Genomic DNA, 13,174 nt, shown 5'->3' on the forward strand with positions numbered 1-13,174 from the left:
TCAACTTATCATTAATTTTAAGGTAGAAGAGACACCAGGGGTCATCTATACAAATGCCTTTGTTTTATACATAAGGAAACTGAGTCCTAGACAGATCAAATATTTTGCCCAAGACTACACAGGGTCTAAGCAAGAAATATTTCCTCATAAATTGCCCTTTGTCAGTCTTGGTTAATTATGTCTATTAGATATAAAACTTGAGAGTTGTTCAGTCATTTTTCAGTTATGTCTGACTCTTCAGGTCCCCATTTGGGGTTTTCTTGGCAAAGATACTGGAATGTTTTGCCCTTTCCTTCTCTAGCTCATTTTATAGATGAGGAAACTGAGGCAAATAGGGTTAAGTTACTTCCCCAGGGACACACATCTAGTGAGTATCTGAGGTTAGATTTGAACTCAGGTCTTCCTAATTCCAGGCCTGTCCTCCATCTACTGTGCCACTTATTTACCCTAAAACTTGGGGGATAGGATAATGCTTTTAAAGAAACTATATTTTATTATTCATATGACCACAAGCAAAAATAATAATACCACAAAAACATACCTAACAATATAAAAACCTAATACCTATTTTATCTGGTGAAAAAATATGTGTACAAGTTTTAATAAAATGATAATACCATGGTTCTATACCCTCCTTTTTGGCCTTTTTTCACTTTGTTGCTATAATTATTTTATGTAGTCACAATCAATGTGACTCTTTACTTTCCTTGTGCTGATTTCAGATATCTATGATATTCAGCAAATTACCAGATGCGAATATATTCTTAATAAATGCATTTTGATTTATTCAAAATCTATGATGTTAATCAAATGAAAATCAATGGATTAAAATATTATGACAACATTTGTCATAATAAAACCTCAAAACTGTCAAATGTCTACAATAATAATGGGTTTGTTTGTTTTGGATCTAAACGTTTGTGAAGAAGTCCTAATGTAGACTGGAAATCTGTGTGTAACTTATAATCTTAGAGGACTGCCTGAGGTGCTAAACGGTAGTTCAGATTTTTGAAAAATTGTAATTTCTCAGTTAAATTACTGTACCCAGTGTACTTGAAATTCTTGATGTAAATGAGTCCAATTAGATTTAATATGATATGTTTTTCAATCTTAGTGAATGATCATCATCTTCAATCTTTTTTTTTTAAATTAATCAACAAGAGTAAAGAAAAAGAAAAAAGATGGTAGGAGATAAGAGAGTTCAGCATAATTAAAGAACAAGCAAGAAACAGATATAAAAGATTTCTGAATCATTTTAATATACTTTCCCCTATATGAACTACTGAATGCAAACAGGAAATGACAAACAGAACCAAGGTATGAAAATTGCAAAGAGGAGAAAACCCTGGGCAGTTTCCATGTCCTATTTTCTACTTCTTCTTGAACACAGCTTGTCAGGTGAATTTTTCTTTTGATCTTTCCTCCTCCTCCTCCCCCCATCCCTTTCTTTTTCTCTCTTTCACTTTGTTGACCTTGTGAATCTACCTTCAAAGCTAAATATTGGTCTTGACTATAACTACTTACTGGCATCATGGGGCACTTCACAGGGTACTTTAATGTGATGTTAAAATTTTAATATGAACTAGAAACAAGAGCCAACTTATCTTGGCATTGTCGGTGAGTTAAAAAATCTTAATTGCAACTTCAGGGGAGAGATAAAAAGAAAACATCTTGGCCTTGTGAATATTATACAGTCACTCTTCTCACTGTCCTGAGTGAGGAATTTCCAATGTCAGACCTTTAAGATGTACACTTTAGATTCTTACTTTATTCCTAGATCAAATATTGATGTGTATGCACACGTGTTAAAAGAAATACATCAAAAAGTGTTTGTCTCCTAACCTTTCTACTCAAATATTTTTTTTTTCTCTAGCCTTATCCAATCCAAATAAGCCTTTAGTGATCACATACATAATGCAAGGCATGGTCCTAGGTGTATGTAGACAAAGACTTTTGGGTCTTTAAAATACAAAACCATTTTAAACAACAACAATAAAATCAACACTATGAAATAATAACAAATATGATTGGCCTCAGAGAAGGTGTACAAGAAGGTGCTGACTCTGTTTCTTTGTATTTGGTGGGAGTGAAGCACTATATGAACCCTAGATAATTTTTCATCTTATGGATAAGTTTTGCTAAACTGAGTTTTCCCCCCTCTTATTTTTATTCTTGGTAGGTGTGGCTCTTTAGGAAATAGAAAGGGGGACAAAATTAATAAAAGGGAGTGATGCAAAACCAAATATCAATAAAATAAACACCAAAAGCACATTCATTTATATTTTTCATCCTCAGCATGTAAGGATTAGACCCCTCCTTCCTTATTTAATATATCAAAACTTACCATTTCGTAAATTGCCATAGAAACTTGAATTATCATTGCCAGTATATTTTCCCTTGTTAGGAACAGATTCTGTTTTGTGGTGACTGCTAAAAACAAACAAACAAACAAACAAAAAAGGGTACCATTGGATGTGAATGAGAAAAGTAATACTTGAGTGATACATTGTCCACATATGGAAAGCAGGCTTCAAGGCAAAATAGAAAGGAAACAAAGCAAAGATTATCTTCAATAACCTACCCATTTCAGTCCTCTCTTCCAATATTATCCCTTCCCCTCACCCCTTTTAGCATAATGCTCTACCCAGGTCTATTTTCTCTTGACAGATCCAGTGCCTGGACATTTACCTAACCACCTCCATTCTCTATTGACGTGATTTTACATTCTATTCCTCCAAGTCTCTTCCTTCATTAGGAGTCTATTAGAAAATTTTATTTCAATCACATAAATATTAATAGCTATTAATATATTAACTGTCTTAGGTATAACTTGTGCTTCTTTAAAAAAAAAAAAGAACCTTCAACATACAATGTGTTATTCCATGTCTTCCCTACAAAGTCTAATGTTCTTTAAAAATTATATGTACTGTGATAGAGTCACAGGGAAAATATAGTTTAAAACTGTAAACTTTTCTATTTCTGTTAAGACATGCATAATTACTCTTTCTATAGATGAACTTATTTTCCTTAAAATTTAAATGTTTTGAAATGTCCTCATGACTTCCATTCTTTCTTTGAAGGGGAAGGGACTATAAGTGTGAAATGTCAAATACACTGTCACATGGTAAACACTTTGATTGGTTTTGCTGAACTATTACAAGGGAATCCTCCCTGGGTGGGGAGAGGAAGAGGGCATACTAAGAAATTAATATGATATAAAAGCAAAAAAATTCATGAAATTAAAAAGGTGATAAACAAGTTTTGTTGGTTATATTCATGTTCAAGAGTAAATTTTTAATAAAACAGTTAAATAGAAAAAAATTAAATGTCTATCATGCTTAGCATAAAATTTATTCTAAGGAATGGGAAGTATTTGTGTTATATCAATATATTGTCATCACATCCAAAACAGTGTTACTGATTTGAGGAAAATGCATGTCACCTTAACATCTAAGATTGGTAGCTATTTTTAAAAGTAAGAATTGTAAAGAATAGTTCAACTATGTAATAATATTTTAATAGGGATTTAAAAGGCTCAGGTGTTCAAACTCATGTCAATGTAGACTCCTTTAGGAGACAAGGAGAAAAAACTATGTTTTGTTTTATTTTGTTTTTTTCTTGAGGGGTAGGAAGGAGGACTATGAGTTATTATGTGTATATATACATATACATGTATGTATGTACATAACATGATAAATATGTATGTACACATACACTATATATAGTATATGTGCATACATGCTTTATATGTACTTATATAGCATATATGTATGTACATATTTATTATATGTTATGTACATACATATATGTAATATGTGTGTGTGTACATATATAAATAATTTACTTATCTGCGCTCATGTTGTTTCCCCAAATAAAATTTAAGGTCTTTGAGGAGAGGGGCTGGTTTTTGCATCACTGGGAGGCAATGTGATTTCTTAAAAATGATAACTAGCATTGACACACTGCTTCAAAGTTTACAAAGCACTTTATATGAACTATCTCAATTGTTCTTCACAACAGCCCTATGAAGGAGGTGCTATTATTATCTCCATCTTACAGGTGAAGAAGTTGAGGCCCAGGGAAGTTAATTGGCTTGCCTGGGGTCATACAGCTCAAAAATGTTGGAGACAGAATTTATATTCAGGTCTTTCTGATTCCCAGACCAACACTCTACCAATTTCTCTAGTATAGTCAGCCGTTTTGGAGCCAGGAAGATCTGTGTTCAAATTTCACTGTTGACATATAATTGCCATGTGACCCTGGGTAAGTGACGTAATCTAGAGTTGCTCAAAGCCACTCTCAGATTAGAAGTTGCAGAGAACGTTCCTACCTGCCTTAGTAGAGGGAGCATCGTCATTCAGGAATCCCCTATGCCAGTGAAACTACAGGTACAATCCTTATCTCTACCCCTTTGTATTTCAAGCATAGAGTTTTGTTTGGCAATATAAATGCTTGCTGAATGAATGAATGAATGAATGAAACAAATTAACAAGTAATTCAAATTAACAAGGATTATTCAAATGAATCGTTTCACGGGTTTAGATGTTCTTTCTAGACCACAACCCATCCTGTGATGCCTGCTTTCCCATACATGACCTCTCCTAAGTTCACCCAAGGAAATTGACCTGACATCCAATATGCCTTCCTTATGTTCTTATAATATGGAGAATTACAGGGAGCTTTTGAAATGTTCATCTGTCATCCCTCACCCTTGCCAAATGACAGCCTTCATTTTATATTACACATTTCTCTGATAACATCTTTTTATACCTGTTCTGTTTTGAAATTCTTCGTCTGTCATGTTTCAGACTGTTCATACCTACCATGAACCTCTCCAACGCCCTTTGTTGGATATGCATTTTCAGTTCTTTAAGGACTATCATGCTCTTTGTTTTGATGTTATATACAGCAACATTGGAAGAATGCAGTTATTAAAAATATAGGCCTTTGTTTCCTAGAGAAGTTTGGAGTCTTCAAAACAGCACTGTTACCTACTCTCCTCCCTTGGTTTAATCCAGTGCTGATTTATATCACCTGTTACAAAGAGACATACTGACATAGGAGCTGTATTGATTGTCTGAATGCTCTAATCAAGGTATTAGTCATGCTTCCTACCCTTGGTCTTTCCTATGTGGAAGTTTAGGATAACCTCTTTTCAGTAGTCAGAGCCTCTTTCAGAAGGCTCTTAAATGTTCCAGGGCTTGATGCAACTGGCACAATGTCACCTGAAAACGGGAATATCTGGAGAAAACTTCCCTCCCCAGCTAAGATTTCCTCCACAACAGTGGCAAACATTTATCTCCCAGTCATATGTGCTTTACCTGAGGTTTATAAGCAGAAGGTCATTGAACAATGTTTGTTTCTGTTATATTTTTCAAGGAATCTTGAATGACTTTGATGTATGGTGAGAGATACCTTGTGGGAAGAGAGACTTTAAAGTGGTATTTTACTTTGCAGAATTAAAAGTTTTTTTTTTCAAAATGAACAGGCAATAGGCACCATGAGATCTTGTATTTTCTATATCTTTCATTCAAATGAATGATAGTAAATATATGCAGAATATCATTTGCAAAAGTCTGCCTGTTCTGTATAAATATTCTTATCAAGGGGGCAGCTAGGTGGCACAGTGGATAGAGCACCAGCCCTGGATTCAGGAGGATCTGAGTTCAAATCTGGCCTCAAACACATAACACTTACTAGCTGTGTGACCCTGGGCAAGTCATTTAATGCCATTGCTTAACCAATGAATAAATAAATAAATAAATATTCTTATCAAGGATGCACTTGATGAATGTGTAAAATGCTACCATTTTATATAATGAATATAATCACTTTTTTAACATTAGGAAGATCTAATGTTTTCCCCTTCCTCTGATATCTTTCTCTCACTTGAGTACTTTGTGAATCAATCCCTCTATGCCCGCAAAGTTTTGCCACATCCAGTACAGTTCTCTATCTACCCTCAGTCCAATCAGGCTGGTTTTCCCATATTTGTTCTCTTCATAGCTATTTGCACCTGCTCTATAATGAGCATGTCCAGATCTGTAATGCTGAAATCAAAGTTAAGAGTCTCTGCTCTCCTTGACGGTGAAAATAATATTGCAAAAATATTTTTGGTGTTTTTTTTTCCATTTTTTCTGTTTGTTGCCTTTGATCTTCATCCTCAAATGTTCTTGGAATGTCTTTGCTTAGTTGACTCTCTCACCAAGCATTCTTTAAATTGTTTTTAATTTCCAGTGGTTTTCTCTGCTTTATAAAGTCATATTGTTTATAATCTTCCATCATCCTTTTAAATAAGATTTTACAGAAGTATTTCATGTTTAGTTATTATAAATCAGTGTTTTCTTTGACTATTTTCACTAATAGACAAATAAGTTATGCATTTATTGACTAAAACACTTTTTAGCATCGTTTGGTTTTTTGGTTGTGGAAATTGATTTACATTGAATAAACTTCTGTTTAAGATTATAATTGGTGTCCTTATCGTTTTTGTTGGTCATTACCAATTTTTTATTATAACTTTTTAAAATAGGTTAGGATGGAGTTGTTTCAATTGTATGCCACATCTTTTTATCATTATTATTATTTCTTTTAGCTTTATACTAATTTAACCTTTGTTCTAATAAGTTGATAATCTTCTATTTACAAATATATGGTTCTGCAATATTCTCACATGAATGTCTTTTCTTATGTTAAAATATAATCATCATTTTTTTTGAATGCCATTTGGTGTTTTCCACACCCAGTGCCTATCAATCCAATTCTGAAAAAAAAAGTTGTTCATGACATAAAGTCATGAAGCGTCCATGTAGTCTATAAGTCTTTGGCCCCTTACATTTTTGTTCATGACCCATGCTTTTTGATGTGTTTCTCAACATCTTCATCAGTACTCTTACACACTGATGTTATAATGATTTAATTTGGAAGTTATTTAAAAAGTCCTTTGGAGAATTTCTTGATGTCTTCATGTTATGCAATCAATGCTGATGCATTAAATTCAATTTTTTGAAGATATATATTATGATCACTGCCATAAGAGATGACTAAATGTCTCATGAAATTATTTTTCTTGTTGCTTTGAGGCATACAATAATACCAGTGCCACCAAATCCAATGTTGACCTATTCTTGGATTACCCATGGGCCATATTTCCACTTAGATATAATTTCCTTCTTTCTTCTGGTTTCATTTATAGTAAGAATGTCAATATTGATATGATCAACTCCTCCAATGGTATACCCATTAATTAGTCATTAGACAAGGAGTGCATATTTAGAGTTCCAACAGCTAAGTTAAAGTTTATAGTTAGTCTAAAAACTGTGGGATTCTTAGCTCCATCTATCCTCTTTGCCATCATTTTTTCACCACTGCAGAAACGGAAGGGGGCCACAGATAGAACTGAGGGTACTTCTCTATTTTTCTCTGTTTTCATATATTGCCATAATTTATCAGTAGATGGGCATCTACCGATGAAGGACCTCTCCATATGTAGCTATACTGATCTTTGGGAAGAAGTCTACTTCATGAAAAAAGATGAAGAAAAAAGAACCTAGACATCTATTCTCTACCTCTGACAAAAAAAGTCCTCTTAATATAATTTTCAATATGCCTTTGATTGACTATAGGAAATTCAGTAATATAGTAGTGAGAAATTTTATAAATGAGAACGCTAAGCAATAGAAGATAAAAGATGAAAAATAATTGATTACTGGACATAAACTAAAAGAACAGACAAGAGGTACAAATGTACATCAAGTAAACTCATCAGTCTCTCCAATAATGGGGGCATCTAAAAGACAAATACGCAGGTTAGTGTGCTTTCAGATAAATTACTGAAACTTTTTCTAAAGAGAATGACCAAACACAAAAACATCACCACAGTTTAATGCTTATCCAAATGCTATTCCTACTTCCTCCAAGGATACTTCCACAAGTACTCCATTGATCTCTTTCTTTTCTGACTGGCTACAACATTTATATGTACCACATATTTTGTAGCAGTCTCCCAATTACATTAAGTTTAATTGATCTATCTGTGTAAGTCTTACTTGCTTAATGAGTTTATAAGTTCTTTGAGAGTTGGGAGCATGCCATATATTTAGATATCTCAAAATACTTTTCAGAGTGCTGGGCAGCATTAAGAGCTCAATAATTAAAGCATTGCAGAATTGAATTAAATATAATATAGAAATATAGAAAATTCTGCAAGGGATGACACCTCAGAGAGAAGCATCAAGGTTTTTTTTTGATTGTTTATAAATAAATAACTGAAAAAGAAACTTCCTTTACTTTCATATGAAGTATGATTGTATGATTTGGTGAGATCTAAATTTTCAGAACTTTTTCTTCCAAGATGTAAATTTAGTTTCTAAACAGGAAGGTAACAGTCCCATAGTTAAATTCCTTTATGATCATGAAAAATTTGTAACCAGAAAAACAGTATTTTAAATTCAAAAATAGATATGAAATACATCATTAAATTTAACTGCAATTATATGTGTGTGTGTGTCTGTCTGTCTGTCTGACACAGGTAGCATAGTATAGTGGAAGGGGTGCTGGATTTGGGGTCAGAGCAACTGATTTCAAATACTGACTCTACCCAGAATTATCCTGTATCATTTGTATGACTGGATAAATCATATGCTGTACTCTTTCTAGGTTCAGTTTTATCATGAAAGTTTTGTACTCAATATTTCTATGGATCCTTTCTGCTCTAATTCTATGATCCAGGTTTAATTAAACAAATTTTAAATTTATCATATTGATCAATATTTCCCATGAAAAATAAGACAAATTTGGTACTTTTTTGGTAAATATATCCTTCTCTATACCAAACCCACCCATCACCAAAAAGGGGAAAAGATCATAAGTACTTCTTACCTGTTGCTTCTGTAGGCCAACTCTAAAGGCATGTTAACTAACTTGATAACTAAAAACAATTTGCTTAACAGATATAATATAGTGTCTGATCTATGTTTTGAATCACTTTCTAGCTCCCTTATACCTTCTGGTTGACTTGGGAGGGCAGCGATGTATTTATTTGACAAGTCTAGCACTTTTCTAGAAAACAAATTGACGACTGAACACCCTTCCTTCATTCCTGGACTGCAAAAGTTCCAACCAGGCAACATCAAAGAGAAGTGATCTTCATTTGAAGCTAATCCTAAGGAAGCTGGACATTGAAGCCTTAAAATATTTAGATGCTGAATGCAAAGATTATCTAATTCTTTATCCACACCCCATGGTAAGAGGCATGACAAGAGAAGTTTAGCTGTATCTATCATGAGGTTGATATCGACTTTTCTTGGTGGTATAAATTGAGCTTTTTTGGAACTCTTCATTTTTTTGTGTCGTCTGATGCCCTCATTTTCTTCAAAGGACTTGCCTGGGATATCTCCCTGGCCCTGGTTCTCACAAATATTCTTCATCTGCACTTCCCCTGAAATAGAGGAGGTGGAAGTTTTACTCCTTTTCAGAGTCAGTGGCCTTTTCTCAAAGGTGCTTCTGGCTCTTCTTAGAATATCACTGCCATGCCATGAGTGGGAGGTGCTAAAGCTGTTGAATTGGGTGGAGAGCAGCAGTTCCACAAGATTTTCCAGGTCAAAAAAAAGAACATGAAAGTCAATGTTGCTCCATTTGCTCTTCACTGGTAACACATTAAATGGACCTGAGAAAGATGAAGTAACTGGGAGCTAACAAGGGAAAAAAGAAAAAAATATGGATGGGTCATAAAGTTATTTAAAAAACAACTGATGAGTCATTAAAATATCTTGTGAAATAACCACAAAAAATTAGACTAATGATCTGTATGACCTTGGGCAAATCAATTAGCTGGCATAATTCACTTCCTCATCTGCAAAATTGAATATGAGATCTCTAAGATTCCTTTGTAGCTAAGAAATCCTAAGATTCCATTTGACATAACAAGTTGCCTTTTATTCTAGAAAGACTGTAATGCTAAAGTATTGAAATGCTTCATTTATAAAATTCATTTTTAAAAAGAAGGGTAGTTTTCTCAGTAAAACAAAGGCATTTGCCTAGATGGCCTCTGAGGTCCATTTTTGCTCTTGACTTATGATCTTATGTTCCCCCAAATCAACAACTCATCTGGAATTTAAACATTCAATAAACATAAAACATATCAGGTGTTAATTCCTACCTAGCAGGTATGTTAAAAATGCCCAATTCTTTTCCCCATCTTTCATGAGGAATTTATGTGGTACTTTAAATTTTGCAACACATATGATCTTACTTAACACTCACAGAAACCAATTTGGTCATTACTACAAGGAATATTAGAGCAGCTAGGTGGCACACTGGATAGAGTGCTGGGCCTAGAGTCAGGAAGACTCACATTCCTGAGTTCAAATCTGGCCTCAGACACTTACTAGCTGTGTGACCCTGCTTGCCTCAGTTTTCTCAACTTGGAAATCGAGCAGGAGAAGGAAATGGCAAACCACTCCAGTATTTTTGTAAAGAAAATCCCTAATGGAGTCACAAAGAGTCATACATACATGACTGAAACAAGTGACAACATCAGGAAGTATTATGTCAATTTTACACTTGAAACTGAAGCCTAGATGTTAGTTAAATAATTTGCCCACTGTCATAAAGCTATTGTCTCAGAGGCAGGTTTCAAACCCAGGTTTCTGGTTTCCACGTGTAGCACTCACTACATTCACCTACACTGCCTCCCAAACATACATGTTCTTCTGTCTAGAAATTCCATTACTTGGCCACTGAGAAGAGCTTTTTAACTTGTGTTAGTCAAGTAAGAAAATAATACAGAAAAGATTGCGAATGTGAAGGAGAAAGCAAGGAATGACTGCTGATAGGTTATATGCTTGGTACACAGGAGGCGCTTTAATAGTGTTGTCTTTTTTAATGTTGAATATTGAGCAAGCCCTAAGTAAATTGAAATGTCCATCCAGGTAAATAAATCATAAAGTCTGTGAAGGGAATTCGTATCTCCAGTGCTTCAAGCAACGTCTTGAACATAGTAAACATTGAATAAAATAGTCAAATAAAATAGTCAAAAACTTCAGTGGATTTGTGATCACATCAACATGGCTTCCCCTCTAATGACTCATCTTATAACCCTTCCATGTCTGTCCCTCCTGGGCAACTCTTGTTCTTGTATTCCCATAATTGTTTGACAAAGGATCCATTAAGTATGCTAGATGGCTTGCTTCTTTTCTCTTAACATCACCCTTACCTATCAGAATCTCCACCATCCATCCAAGATCAGATAGAGTCCATTATCCCTTTGTCGCATCCCTGTTAATGCATTGCCAAACATAGACTATCTAGGACTACAACCATGTGCCTGCTTTGTTCCTTTTCAGGTATTGCTAAATGAACCGGAAGAAATCAGAAAACCCTGCTCATTGGGTCCAGTAAAATTTTACATAATCTAATCTCCCTAGAATCCCACTAAAGCAAGGTGATCCATCTAAATTTCCCTAGTTGATTTACTATTCTACTCTCCATTGTTGTTGTTCCAAATCTTTATGCATCTCTTCATCTGTCCCACAGCTACATATTTCCCTGCCCTCTATATTGAGGACCTCCCTTCACACTCCACTAAATAAACTGAGGTCATTTGCCAAGAGTTAGTGCTTTTCCATTTTTCACAAAATCACATTACTCAGAAAACTTCCTATCATCTCTTTCTCCACGCACTCTGGACTGAGATGAAGAAGTAGTCCTTCCCTTTTCCAAGGCCTCTCTACGTACCTTTGATCTTGTCCCTTCCCATCGTTTCCTGCAGACGGCCCAAATAGTGTTCTTAGTCCATGTCTTATCAACTGGATCGTTTCCTGATGTCTACAAATATATCTTTGACTACCCCATGTTATAAAAACTCTCCCTATATCCTAGCATGCCCAGCAACTATGATCCTGTCTCTCCTTCTCTTTAGGGCTAAACTTGTTAGGAAATCTACCTACATTAGCTACCTCTGCTTCCTTCCCTGCCTAGAACCTCTGAAATTTGGTTTCTATCTGCCATTCAACTGAAACTGCTCTTCTTAAAGTTATCAATGATCTCTTAAGTGCCAAATCTAATGGCTTTTCTCAATCCTCAATTTGATTGACCTCTGCAGAATTTGACACTATTGATTAACCTCTCCTATCTAGATTTTTGTAATTTTGCTCTCTCCTGGTTCTCCCCCTACACATCTTTCTACTCTTTCTCAGTCTCCTATGCTGGATCTCCATCCATGCCATGCACACTAAGTATGTGTGCCCCACAAGGCTCTGCTTGGGTCCTCTTCTCTTTTACCTCTACTTTTTGACTTTGTGGTCTCTTCAGCTCCTCCTAGTTCAATAATCACTTCTATGCAGATGATTCACAAAATCATATTGCATGTGTATTTATGTATGTATGTATGTACATAATCTTAGTCCTTCTCCTCAACTACAGTCACTCAGGCACACCCATGTAGGTACGTTTGTGTATATGTGTGTGTATATCCCTAGTCTATCTCCTGAGATACGTACAGTCCCATCTCGCTTTATGGATCACACAAACTGGTTGACTTCTAGCCATTTCAAACTCAACATGTCCTAAATGGAATCTATTATCTTCTTTTCAAAATCTTTACCTCTTTTAAACTTTTCTATTACAATTCAAGGCATTCTAGTCACTCAGGTTCATTTCTGTGACATTGTTGTGTCCTCACTCACTAATCCCACATATCCAAACTGTTGCCAAATTTGGTCATTTCTACGATCACACCATCTTGCACAGCCTTTTCTCTCCATAATCATCACTGTAGTTAAGGTCTTCATAACTTCTTATATGAACTATTGAAATAGCCTTCTTATTTGTCTCTTTGCCTTATTCTTCATTCACTGCCAAATTGGTTTTGATAAAGCATGGGTCTAATTGTGTCACTATCTGCACAATGAAGTAATCCACCAGTCTCAACTTTGGTAGCAGATGGGATGATAATCATGTATCACTTTACAAGAAAGTCACCATTCTAATTAATAATAATACTAGTTGGCATTTATACAGCTACATTTTACAGAGCACTTTACATATGTTATCTCATTTGAATCATCTTAGTGATATTTTTTCCCAACTAAAATGCTAGGGGCATCCCTCTGAGTTTACCTTTCGACTGATTTGTGTGTGTTGGGGTGTGTGTATTCTTGTAGGTACAAAGTTG

General features: G+C 34.9%; 1 protein-coding gene across 4 annotated transcripts in view; it reads right to left on the reverse strand.

Moving 5' to 3' along the window:
- The window catches only part of WDR72 (WD repeat domain 72), a 292,937-nt gene that overhangs the window by 109,567 nt on the left and 170,196 nt on the right, over nt 1-13,174 (reverse strand). For 3 of the 4 annotated variants that reach the window (XM_027840835.1, XM_027840834.1, XM_027840837.1), the window contains exons 15-16: nt 8,881-9,692; nt 2,345-2,430 (exon numbers count right to left, since the gene is read on the reverse strand). In XM_027840835.1, coding sequence (XP_027696636.1) covers nt 2,345-2,430; nt 8,881-9,692 — 898 coding nt within the window. The remainder of the gene's footprint in view (nt 1-2,344; nt 2,431-8,880; nt 9,693-13,174) is intronic. The other variant, XM_027840836.1, reaches the window with a different exon arrangement.

Source organism: Vombatus ursinus, unplaced genomic scaffold (genome assembly GCF_900497805.2).
Source record: "Vombatus ursinus unplaced genomic scaffold, bare-nosed wombat genome assembly UNPS02014848.1, whole genome shotgun sequence".
Lineage (NCBI taxonomy): Eukaryota > Metazoa > Chordata > Mammalia > Diprotodontia > Vombatidae > Vombatus > Vombatus ursinus.